Consider the following 13,602-nt stretch of genomic DNA (forward strand, 5'->3'; position numbering starts at 1 on the left):
TAAATAAATACAGAAAACCTTATTTTGTATACTGGGGGAAAAAAACTCACATAAAAGTGAAATTGTACAAACACAAAATGTAACCCAGACAGATTGAGTGCTGCCCTTTTTGATTTATTAGAATAAGTTCCTCAAACAAAATAAAAAATAAAGGAGACTCCCCTGTGCTTGAACTTCAGCGTTCATGACCTGAATGAACCAATGAGACGAGGTTTCACTGCATCGAGAGGAGAGCATCAGAATCACCATTATTAAAAAAATAAAACAACTCCGAAGATTTTCTACTGTTTGTAATGCTACCAAGATTTCCAGTCATGGAACTGTCAAGATGCTTAAGAAGAAACTCAGTGAGAGAAATCTGCTTCAGACTTGGACCTGGTTCCATCCTGTACACCACTCACTGAACCAAGCAGTGTTCTGTGTGGAGGCCAAGGAGGACATCGCTGTGAAAGAGAAGCAATAAAAGCCCAAATCTTTCAGAGATGAGCCACAGTCTTTCTTTTATAATTTTTCTATGGACAAATGAAACCAAGGTAGAGCTCTTAGGAAATGCAGTGCGTCAGGTTGTTCTATGAAACGACGAACACAAGGTTGTCAGTAATTGCGGCAAGGATACATTTTGTAATTGTATAATATCAAAGTTACACAAGTTTTTTTCGTTTGGTAACTTGAACATTCAATTTAAATGTACTGTTATACAAAATTGGTTCATTTACATTTATATCTGAAGGTTGTCTGATTATTCTTATCTAATAGAAATTCAGAGGTGCTTATATTTAAGGACAGGGTTTTATCTTATTTGTGTTTTTCCCTTGAGGTTTTCAACACTCTTCAGTCTTTCAACTGACACCCGACTGAGTAAAGGCACAAACGTGAACAGCTTTAGATTAGCTTTATATGCTAATCATACAACATTTCCCTCAAGTTAACATTAACGCATCATCACTAAATGAAAAGACAAATCTCAATGATGTTTTTTTTCTCGTCCAGATCTTGCTGTTCCCGACCCAGGAGCCGTCAGTGTCCGGCCGTTTCTCTGTGTCCCTGAGCGGTGAGCTGACCATCGTCGATGTCCAAGTCAAAGACTCTGGCTACTACATCTGCCAGGCCATCAACGTGGCAGGCAGCATCCTGACGAAAGCCCTGCTGGAGGTGGAAAGTGGTGAGTGTAAACACACACATGCACACAAACAGGCAGGATGTGGAATTATACGAACGCAGTTAACTGATGACTAAAGTTTGTTGTTCTGCAACATGGAGAGTAGAAATCTTGGATTTTAGTTTGGTTTAAAATGACATACTTGACTTATATTTTCTATTTATATAATTCATATTTTATACACATATATCTGTATATGGGGTGTGTATATTGCAAAAATAATCTCTTAGCTAAGTCATTTAAGATACATTAAAGCTAATATATGTGTTTTAAATCAATTTGATGTTCACACTACTCTGGAGCTTTTAAGCCTGTGGTGGACGTGGACAGACTTGACAATGATGCAGACCCATGTTCACTTGTAGACTGGATCATATCAGTCATAGCGTCTTTCCCTGGTTTGTCAGGCAAATGACATCAGCCTCAACTACCAGTGTTGAATGCAACCTAGATAATCAATCTGAAGTGTTGCCAACCTTATCATCTTTGCTGGCAGCTGTTGTGCAATTAAAGTGTGGACAAAATCCTGTCTTCACATCCTCAAAGGATTGCACCATTTCTGTGAAATGTATTGTGTCATGCACCTATGAGACCAGTGTGTATCCTCAAAATGCAACTGGTTTTACCCACCAGTTTAATCATGAATGCTAATGAAGTCAAAAGAAATACTTCCTGTAAACTGGATAGAGAAAGAGTCATGAAATCTCTGCCACATATTTGTTTACAGTAAAAATACCATATAATTCCCATTAAATGCAACACCTTTCATTGAAATCCATTGATTTCCTTGCCAGTCTTTCAACACAACATCCTCCGCTTCACATTTGATTAATTATTCCCCACAATCTGCTGATTTATCCCCCCGCCCCCACAATGTGTGCGCCCATATAGATTCAAAATCCCTCCAAATCTGTCTCAAATTAAAATATCCCCCCATCAAATGAGCAAACAGCAGGAGTCCTTATCTGATGTAATAAAAAGGGACAACTGGTGATCGTTCTATGCAAATAACCCAGCCGCAGCATATGCTCCCCTGCCTGCGCCCCACCCACCCAGGGAGTAACCATGGATTCTGTTCAGCTCCGTCGACACTCACTGCTATGTTGACTTTTCACATTTTCAGTAAGCCTCAGTTATCGTGATGATCTCACAGCTTTCCACAGCACAGAATACAAGTGAGGCAAATGAAACGTTCCCGCTTTGCTCAGAGATGGCGTGTCGAGGGCTTTTAAAGCTGTGGTTACTACTAAGAGGTGAAGTGAGGCAGTGACCTAAAGTTCTGAGCAGCTCTTTCCACCACCATCTCTGAATGTGCAGGAATTTATTTGACTCGCCAACACTGAGCGTAACTCTGCAGGCTGGCAGCATTCATCCCACGGTGTTTACATCCAAGGCTGAACTTGGAGACACACAGACATGAGCACAGCCATATAAGCGCATGAGTTTCCTGGTGATGGCGATGGTCAAGTGACAGCATGCTAACTCTTTAGGACGTTTATTTATTGAACATGTCCACGTTTGCAGGCTGCAGCTGCTGTGTTCACTCGTCTCCTTGCTGCTCTGATGTGAAGCCCAGTGGTGCAGCAGATGTAAACAAAGCACACAACATGTATTCATCTTTTTTTTTTTCCTTTTCATGAGCTGATGAAAGATTTTTAAAACACTGTCATAACTTGTGCACAGTGTGAAGCCAAGATTCAGCCAGTGTTTTTGCAGGGATGTGTTTAAATGTATTCTGACCTACACACTGCAGTTCCATAGGGGAAATAATCAGGGCAGTAAAGTCTTTAACAGCTCGTTGATACCCTGATTACAGTGTCTGGTCATGGTTCTATAAAGTTTATGGGTTTAAGTCCCCACACATACACTAGAATGCTTACAAATATAATGCTCGAGTAGTTTGTATAATTTTCTTTTTCACACACGACATACAAAGTGAAGTAAACAGAAAGAGGCTGCTCGACCAAAGAGGTTGTGTTCTCATCTGTGTTTGTTAGCAGGATTACACAGCAACTATTGGATGGATTGCCACAAAGTTGATTGAAGGAGCCAGTGTGGGTCTGGAAATAACTTAATAAACGTTGGTGTGGATCTGGATCAAGGGGTGGATCCAGGATTTTTTTCCCCCCACTTTTTTTAACATTGTGAGAGAGGGCATTTTGCAAATTGTCATTGAGATCTCTGAGAATAATATAATGTATGTGTGGCAGTTGACCATGCCACGGGGTTCCCACCACGACAGCCAGAGACAAACCAGTCCAACCATTGGTCTTTCTATTTAATGCCAACAGAACTGACAAAACACTTAACTTAAAGGGTCCAGCACTTTCTGCTGGACCTTTAGCTTCACCCAGTCTATTCTCCAGTGTGTGTCGCACGAGGCAGCTCTGCATGAGGATCAATCAGCTAACAGCTCTCACCTGTGCTGACTGATCCTCTGTGGTGCAGGTGAAGGTGCTCTCACAGCCCCTTCACCTCCACAGTATAATATCATGAATTTGGTGAAAACTGATCTATGAGTGTGTGCAATTTGGTGCAGCTCCAAATAATAATCTGGATCTAGTGAATTTAAAAGCAGTTTCATAATGGGACGATTGGACCTTACTAATGGCAAACAGTCTATTAAGTGCCCTTCTAGTTCCAATCAGTACTTGACCCCCATCTTTAAAACAGCTCCACACACTTCTGTGTCTTCATGTGATGTTACACTGAATTCATCATGTTGATTAGCACTCTGACTCCTTGTTCTTCTTGTCTCTGAAGAAAGTTCTTCATGATTTGTGACTCTTGAGCTGCAGCAGAATGAATCTATAGCTGATCTGATTCTTTCTATATGGTGTTGAGTGAAGGCTAAGAGCCCAGATCTCAAGTGCCTGAAGCTGAAGTTGTGACAAAAAATATATATTAACAATTAGTTATCCAGGAATGCATAGCACATTATTCATGGTGATTTGTAAAAGAGACATTTTCAAGTGTAATAAATCATACACATGGTGTTTATTAAGACGAAACCTCCTGTCAAGTGGTCTATCACTGACAGCAGGTAACTGCATCAACATATTGCTACCTGAGAAAAAATCTATGCCATCAATTTACATGTTGAACTGGAGCAGGAGCCAAGAGGCGTCGACCTGGGAGCCTCTGGGAGTGGATGTTCTCTTCTGGTGACATTTTACATTTCACTTGGCAGGACACGCTGCGGTTTCACAGGCAAACATGTAGATTTGTAACCCAAAGACCAAACGGCTGCTTACAGTGGGGTCTCTCTCCAGTCTGCCTTCCAGGACAATGGTGACAAAACGATCCAACATGTAATGGATTAAAGGCAGAATGAGATGATGCATTTTCCATTGTCCTATTGTTTGGATGAATGGTCTGATTTCTGAAGTGTTTTTGCGAGCTGTTTCAAGCCCTGCAGCGTTTTGTTGCTGTGATGGATAATAAGAAACTACTGGAGAGGATGTTGTGGATTTTGTGTAAGCCACTATGTCAGAGCAGCATTATATACAAGAACCAGAAAGAATAAGTCGCTGAAAGGATTTCATCGACAGTGCTGTTGGTGAAGACATTTGTAGCTATTTTGTACACACGTTTCTTAGTGGGGATTTTCCAAAATTCTTGGGATTAGCTTTAGCTCTAGGTAATCATTGAATTTTCAACTATAGGTAATTATGCACAGGTCATTCCAGTGTGAATATCACTGTACTACTTGGTGCTTTTGATTTTCCTCCTTAAGGGAATCTTTACAGACAGAATTTTATCAGAATATAAGAATCATAAATTCTATGTTAAACAAGATTATCAGAGTGTCTTTAATGACGTGATGGAAGTTAATTTATGATACTTTTTCTCAAAAGCTCAATGTGACCTGACTTTGTTCTTCATACAGCACCTTCGGACCGCGTGCCTCCCATCATCCGTCAGGGACCAGCCAATCACACTTTAGCCCCAGGATCCACCGCTCAGTTACACTGTCACATCATGGGCAACCCCATCCCCAGCATCCAGTGGGAGAAAGACGGCCAGAGGATCCTGGGAAACGACGGTCGCATCAGCTTGATGGAAAATGGCACCTTCCAAATCACCAACCTCCAGGTATTTAAATGAAAAATTATTAAATTAATGGAAACTCGTTGCCGAGGACAAAACTGTTTATTTGTTGATGAGTTTTCCACAGTAATGGAACAGGAAATGCAAAACTTTGTCACAGCTGTCTTACTTTGCCTTTTAAAGGCAGATCTTTTCTGCATTGACCTTCAGCTTAGTTTAATTTAGTGCATATTAATTCCTACTTTTCATTCCATCACTCCACACCGCTCCTCCCAGCGAACTCATTAAAATGTATTCACGATACGCATGTGTCACTATTTGCACATCAAACATGACGCAGTTCACACAAGATAAACATATTCCTCATGATAAAGCAGCGCTGTTTTAACGGACAGATGAGTATGAGGCACTTAAACAGAGGACAGTTTTACGGTTGACTCAAATAATGAGTTTTTATGAGAAGAGGAGAGGTGGGGAATGTAGCAAAATGGCATTGGTGAGACATGATCACCATCATAATGAGCGTGCGAGGCCATTAGCAGTCGTTAGCACAGTCTTACTCAATGCTAATGAAATCCACTCTGCCCACAATTCTCTCCTGGGTACGAAGCAGCACCTGAGGTCACCGCAGCCTCAGAGAGGCTCGGAGTGGCTCACACATCAACTGATCGTGGGTTCTCAATGATTAACGATCGCTGAGACTTGTAATTAAATCCTCAATACATCAGTGTGGACTGGTTGAATGAGAGGGAGAGAGAGGGAGAGAGAGAGAGCGATGGATGAGCAGAAGGTGAGCGAGAGGGGAGGATAGAAGCTGAAACCGTTGGCTGTCAGAGGCCTAAAGTACATTTTATGCTGCATTCATGTCATGTGGGAATAAAAAGGGAATGAGTTGACAGCTGAAAGCACCAACTTGGAAGTGCTCACGCTTTGGAACCCATTTGAAGCTGTCAAACACCATGTTGGAAGTTCTCTGTAGACTTTGGTTCAGTGTGAGTGGATTCCACACAGTGAACTGACATACCCTTCCGACGGGTGATGTGTTCAAATTCAGTGTTTTACAGCAAAGAGCAGACATGAAAATAGAAAATACAGAATGTTTATTGCTTTGGCTTTTACAGCCAAGATCACAAACGTACTTGTAGAAATATGTTTTTTATTTGATATGTTCCAGACATGTCGTGTCAGTGATGTCACAAATAAGGTATCAGTGGTTGTGGTATCACAATTATATTTAGATACTGGGAAATACCGAATACTGCATTTCATTTCAGGCAGAGCGATTCTCTCTGTTCACATCCATTAGCTGTAACGACTGTAGAGGACAAGATGGCTTAGTTTCTTAGTTTTGTATGAGATAATTAGTGAAATCAGGAAATATGGCTGAGAGGAATCCGGAACATGATGAAAACAGGAGCTCTCAGACAATCAGACAGGATCTTAACACGCTTTAAGGTTGGTTAAATTTAGTTTTTACTGTGTCTTGGGATAAAGTGGTTAAAATAATTGGATATTACTTTTAACCTGGTTAAAACTTCACATGATTTATGTGCCATATTTTTACTGATTAAGCAACATAATAAATTTTTTTTATCATTTAATTAGGTGGGAAAGCTACAAAATGCAGATGGGGGTGAGGGCACGAAATACTGCTAGATTGGTTCTCTGACCACCACTATGTCATCAGCCACTTTGAATAAGGATAGCAGTGACTCACAGGGCACTTTTATCGCATGACCCCCCTGATGATAATTAGCTGAACGATAACCTCTGGCCTTGAAAGTGCAAGTCCATGAAACAAAGCACAGAATCAGGGTCTTGATGTAACTGCTGAGGAGCTGCCACAGTGACTTCTCAACTCCAGACGAGACATCTAAGCTGGTTTTGACCAGAACAGGCGTTTCAAAATGTAACACCAATGAGAATTCAGTTGGACGCAAGCGTATCAACCAACCAACTTACTAATTGTGTAACGGAAGACTACAGTCTCAGTGATTATGTGTCTACAAGCATATTTTACGCAGAGTTCTTCTTTAAAATACGAGACTTGATATGCATCGATTAGCCACAGCATTATAACATTATTACAGGTGGATAACATGCTGTAATATTACCTCTTTTATCAAATAACACAATCATTTCTCCGATAAAGGTTTGATGATCATGTCAAACCTTAACAAAGTGTTATTTTTATTCAGTCTTGAATAAAAATAACACTTTGCTTACTTTCTTACCCATTACACTAAATAGTCAAAAAAGAATGTTTTACATTATTGACACATGGGAGACATTTATAAAAGCTCAAAACATTTCTTAATATGCTATGACTCAACTCTTCAATTTAAATTGGAAGAAAGAGTGAAGCACATTCAATCAATTTTCCTTTGGCATGACGGGAGAAAAAAATGAAATCAGCGTTCATAAATCACATTTAACCCTGAAATAATCAGTATAAATAAGTCAATCTCATCTGGGCCCCTGGAGGGAGACAGATGGTCTGTTTGTTCCTCAGACCCTGGCAATGAGGAGATGCCATTACCCTGGGATCTCTGCCAGACACACACTACCGCTGTCCCTCACCGATGCCAAGACATCCTGGACAGACGGGAAGTGTGTGTATGTGTGTGTGTGTGGTGTTGGTGGGGGGGTTAAAGAGAGGCTTGTGTTGCCGTTCTGCTAAACAGCGATGAGGGTGTAGTAAGCAGGGGGAAAAAAAAAAGAGGAACCCAAACAAAGCCTGAGGAGGGTGAGAAAGACTTCATGCACAAAAAAGAAAACAGATTACTGGACTAATCAGTTTAAGGCAGGAAATCGAGTTTATGTGTTGACTTTAAATCCCAGTGTACACGTGCTATAGTGGGTAATCACATTTCCCCTCCTGCACACACCCAAAAAAGCATCTGACATCATTATCACCATTCTGTGCCACTGCGCAGAAAGTTGGTAGACAGAAGAAAGGAAAAAGAAACCAAAGTTCACATCACTCTGCTTGATTGGCAGATGATTTCTGGGAAGTGCAGTGCAGACATATCCCAAATGTCAAAGATTTAATCAAGCTATGATACATAAATAAGTATTCACACATTCCCTCTTTAGATTCGGAGCTCCTCTCTCCCACCTCCCTCCTCTCCTCCGTTCGCCTCATCCATTTTTCAGCAATCTGTTTCGCACAGCGCCCAGAGCTGCTGGCCTTGATTAATAGTCAGGTGTCCCGGCTGTTTACCCCACACGCCCTCCGTGCCGATTCCCCATGCGCCGATCAAACCCTACCATCTGGGGACCCCTCAGACAGACGCATCATCAGCCAGCCCACAGGTCAAATCAAGGTCAAGGCCTATAGAAAGACAGGGGGAGCCGTGCGGGGCGTTGTATGGGCTGGAGAGTCACCTGTCCCGAGTCCTGCAGGACACTCTGACAAGCCACTTAGGCTTGAGTAATTCCTCTGTCAGTGTTACTGATGAGCCGGCCCACAGATGCAGGCGAGCAGAATGGCCGAGTGCGTCAACGCCGCTCGGTGAGGCATTAGTCATGATAGGCTCTGCCGTGCATACCCTCTGCATAATGTATAAGGTTTTCAATGGGAGTAATATGGGCTGTGCTCGCAGAATAAGTGAATAAGAGGAGGCTGATTGTGTTTGTGGCGGACTGGTTCTGCATGTTAATTGATGAACTACAGCAGAATGAAACATCTCGCAGCGAAACATAAAAACTAATTAAAACCCCCCAAAAACACCCACCCACACACACACACACACCACACAGACACACACACACCTGTACAACCGCATGCACAGTATGCAACAGAACTACATTTTAGTTATCATCTGAATTTAAATAGTTACTGTTCGTATTAGTGAGTGATTGTAGTTATAATGTATCTACGTTCAAACCTACCATGTTTAATTTATATCATAAACACACATGGTTCCGTTTCAACTAATTTCTCACTAAAACACATAACTGTGTTCTGAAAAGTCTTTATTTGTGAGTGTTTGTAAAATTCCACTCTTCCCATCGCCTGTAGTCTTTTTCTTCCCCGCTGTTTTTTTACAACACTGATATTTCTCCTCGTGCATTAAGGCCATCAATTGTAGATATAAATATGACCATTAACTTGGTCATATTTATACTTGGTCACATACTTGGAAATGTTTTAGTATGAGCTCCTGCATGCTCATGCATGTGTTGGTTGAATAACTGTTATAAATATAAAAGAAACCCAGCTATTAAAACATTGCTCTACAACTCCACTGGTGGTCTGAATTTCATTATGGTACATTTAGGGCTTTCAAGTAAACCCTGAATACGGTTAAAGTTACCCTGTGGAGCTCCATTTTATAAAACATTTACAAAGCCATGCTTTAGGGATATGTTGATATTTTACTGGTGTATTGCTGTTTCTTGTGGCTTTCAGACAAAACACAGCCCCCAGCCATTTCACACAACAGTGAGGTAGTAAAATATGACCCACACAGTCCAGTTAGGCTGATAGATTTTAGGACAATGCTGCAGAGTCTAATAAACATGGCCATTTATAGGTTAATGGTTGTTTCATTAACCCATCAAATCGGGTGTTAGTTTTCTTCCCTGTGTTATGTTGGTAACACATTGTCACACACCTAGCTCCTGGACATCACGCATGTTATAGTGGTGGACTAGCTACAAACAAAACAGGCACCTGCTTATTAAAACATTGTCTCATTGTGCCACTAGTCTTCTAATACACACAGTGGACAATACCTCCATGTTTACACCATGTTTTTTAGTGTTCACTCTGAAACAGGGTCAGAGCTACAATAATGCACAGCAGTCAACTGCCAACCACTCACCAATCGTTTCCCCTGTCATGTCCTCTGTCTTCTAATGTCCATTAATAGGCCCTGCTTAACACGTGTCTTAGGTGATGTGATCACAGGTTTATCAGTTCACCCCTTGCATTAGAATGTGTCTCCACGTTTGTCTCCAGATGATCTGATCTCCCTTCCCTGCTCTAAATGCAAATACAAACATCATTTCTGTTTCCCAAGTGCAGGGTTGTTTTTAACTGGTGGAAGGCAGCAATGCGCCTAATCAGGTTGAAATGAAAAGAAGAAGAAAAATATGAAAAGTAAAGGTTCTATTCCTTGGCGTTTTCCAGGGAAAGCAAACTGCTCTATTGACATATCTTGATGGGCTTTTCAAAATGCTCAAACGTTGATTTGAGAATCAACTTTGTTTGTATGTATGTATGAGTTTCTACATATGTAGAGGACATCAGATGAGGAGCAGGTTCTTCAGCCTGGCCCAGAGCACATTTGCCTACAAACTGCTAAAACACTGTTGCCGTGAGCTGGGTCCACACAAAACTTGTGTCAAGGGAAGCTCTGAAGAGGGCCGTAGTTACAGAAAGATCTGTTATGATTCTGTACCTAAAATTGAGCATAAATCGATCAATTAAAATGGAAAATACAATTTTAAAAGAGGAGCGATGAAGCATGCTCTGCGAGTTGTGACTTTCTCCATGTCACATTGAAAGATTCCCCCAGTGTAGAGACCCCCAGCACCTCCTTCTGTTGTAGGCAATTTCACAGCCCGTCTAACTTTTGGCTTGTCTCCCCAAAAATTTAATTGCCAGCATTCACATATACACACACACATGCACAGGCACATTTATCACACACCTCTTAATTACATCTGCTCATAGCCTGTCCAGAATGCTAAGTAGCTGTTGAGTATAAAGACTGGTGCCTCAGACATTTCTAGACCTCTAGCTGGTCATTAAAATTCTGTCCTTTGATCCTCCCTTTAACTCTCCTCCTCTGCTGTGTAGGAATCAGACGAGCGGCGTAAAAGCCACCAGCTTGACTTCAGCTTTGACTTCAAATAAGTCCACTGAGAATTTACCATTTATGAAAAAAGTGAGACAACTGCAGTTGACAAAACGTCCAGAGTAGGATCGGTTAATTAAAGCAGATGTTACTTCGAGGCTCGCACAGTTATTTACATGAAATTAAAAAGTAATTGATTCCTAAATGAGGTAGTTTTTAATATTATTACGAAAGAATTTAGTTGAATACACCCATTGTTTCGGCTAAATGTTATTTCCAAGTTACTGATGTATAAGAGGGAGATTTTTCAAAATAATTAAAATGCATGACTTGACATCCGAACCGTGCAAATGCAATTCCGTCTGCATTGGCACGAGGCCCCACATGCCTTCAAAGTGCACCTGTCTAAGGACTAAAAAATCTCATCTTTATGTTATTATATCTGTCAACGCATCAGTGATTCTGCCCCTTTTGTCAGCAATACGTGCCTAGGTTTCATCTTAGAATGACACTTATATGAAGTCCTCTATAATTTTCAAGTTTTTCCAATGAACCCACTGTGATGCTCTAAGGCAGGGGTGTGAAACCTTTTCCCTCAAACATTTGCTAGAGTCGTGCACATGTAAAATCAATCATTCCTTTGTTCTATCAAACTAAAACAAAAATAGAAATTAAGTGAAGTGTCCTTCAGTGTTTTTTTAAATACTTCACACTATATCAGTAATCTTCTTTGCAGTGGTGCTTCAAGACAAAGTGACACCGTGGAACAATTTGACATTGTCTGGTTTAGCAGCTTCACAGCAGCACCGAGGCTCCATCCCTAATTCTACTTCTCGATGAGGTTCCAGCTTCTTAGCTATTAGCTCACATATCTTCTAAGCTTCTCTGCGTAACATTGTCTGTGTCAGAATCTGTCACGTGAAAGCTGCTTGTTGGACATCAATCTGCACTGAAGAGTTTTAACTTAATCCAAGAACATTTGTCCTTGTAACTCATCTGCTACATTATTCCAGCTGCAACGATGCTGAAATTTAACTTTGTCATCACTGGGAGCATTTTACCACATTTTGTCCATTTCTCTTGGAAAGCCCAACATTCCACTTCCACCCTCACTCACTTCTTTTCATCTAAACAGTCTCCGAAGGCCCCGTACACACCTGGTATTATCATCCGTCCTGAGAGATGCAATCACACGTGGCCAGTGTTAAGTGTTAACACCTGGCATTAAAATGTGTCTTGAATGTGTCTCCTGTGACCACTTGGGATCTGATCTCACTTCCCCGCTCCACATGCAAATTAGCACATAGATTATGTGTGTTAGCGAACACCAAACAATGTTGTTTGAGTGTGTGTGTGCGTATGGGTGTTGGCATGAGTGAGCAAAAGAGGGTTGGATAGTCTGAATGAATCTTGTGAAGCTGTGAAGAAAGATTTGACCAATTTAATGAAAGTAATGAAAGGTGGTCACAAACAAATCAAACGAGAAGAGAAAAAATATGTTTGATTTGTAGTGAAAATAAAACGGTTCAGAGGCCTACAGCCAGAAGGGAATACTTTTTTTGTATTTCTGAGTTGCCATGTGGGCCCGATCAGATTGTCTTGAGTCCAGACGTTGCCCACTCTGCCTCAAGAAGACAGAAAGATGAAGGCTGTGACTCTTGACAGCACTTTGGATGCACTTTTGAATATATTGGCCCCAATGAGAGCCACAGTCTGGTATAAACTGATACTAAAAAGCCAAATCTCATTTGATATGAAAACCGATCTGTTTGGTGTAAATTGCAGCTCTGTTCTGCCAGCTTTCCATCCACACCTACTTTCCTCTGCTCAGTATTCTGAGTACAAACAATCTGCTTTCAGAGATATGACATTTAGTCTCAGTCACTGGTAATGGATGCATTAACATAGTATCACACACATGCACACACATACACACACACACACACACACACACACGCTAAACTAATGATTCACATTTCACTGTTGCCAGGAAACGGACTCTGGGGTTTACACCTGCCTGGCTTCCAGCTCCAGTGGAGAGACAAGTTGGAGTGGAGTGCTCACAGTCAAAGGTAAATTGTCTCTGTGTGATTTTAAATGCATGCAAATGACAGCTCTATGGAGTGGCAATGTATAACAACATATAGAATTTAATACAAACAAATTCAGGCCGCTGGAAAGCAGACGTTTAATAAAAGCAGTAATGATTGACATCACCCTTCTATTTCTAATCTGTTATTAATTTGGGTAAAGCTGCTGTGTAACACTTTTACTGTTTTAATTAACTTATCAGTGACACATTAAAATGTGAGAGTAGATGAGAAGATTTCTTAATGTGTGATTTTTATTTGAAAAATGTCAGAATGAGAGGACAGTGCTCTTTGTTACCATGTAATTGATGGCAAATTAAACAAGTGTAGGAGAGTCTAATGAAAGCACTCACACTCCTGAGGCTGTTAGGACAGACTGTAAATACCAGTGTCTGTCAGGTGTATGAGTGCGAAGCACGATGTTGTTAAAAGAAAGAAAAAAAAAACTCTTTCCTGCAGATAAATAAAGGTCAAAAGGCGCTCTGCAGCTATGAGA

General features: G+C 40.9%; 1 protein-coding gene across 7 annotated transcripts in view; it reads left to right on the forward strand.

Annotated features, from left to right (window-relative positions):
• robo3 (roundabout, axon guidance receptor, homolog 3 (Drosophila)) overlaps window positions 1–13,602 on the forward strand; it is a 151,821-nt gene that overhangs the window by 121,731 nt on the left and 16,488 nt on the right. For all 7 annotated transcript variants that reach the window (XM_069509950.1, XM_069509946.1, XM_069509948.1 and 4 more), the window contains 3 exons: window positions 991–1,162; window positions 5,049–5,254; window positions 13,007–13,088. In XM_069509950.1, the coding sequence (XP_069366051.1) occupies window positions 991–1,162; window positions 5,049–5,254; window positions 13,007–13,088 (460 nt within the window). The remainder of the gene's footprint in view (window positions 1–990; window positions 1,163–5,048; window positions 5,255–13,006; window positions 13,089–13,602) is intronic.

Source organism: Paralichthys olivaceus, chromosome 15 (assembly GCF_024713975.1).
Source record: "Paralichthys olivaceus isolate ysfri-2021 chromosome 15, ASM2471397v2, whole genome shotgun sequence".
NCBI classification, from domain to species: domain Eukaryota; kingdom Metazoa; phylum Chordata; class Actinopteri; order Pleuronectiformes; family Paralichthyidae; genus Paralichthys; species Paralichthys olivaceus.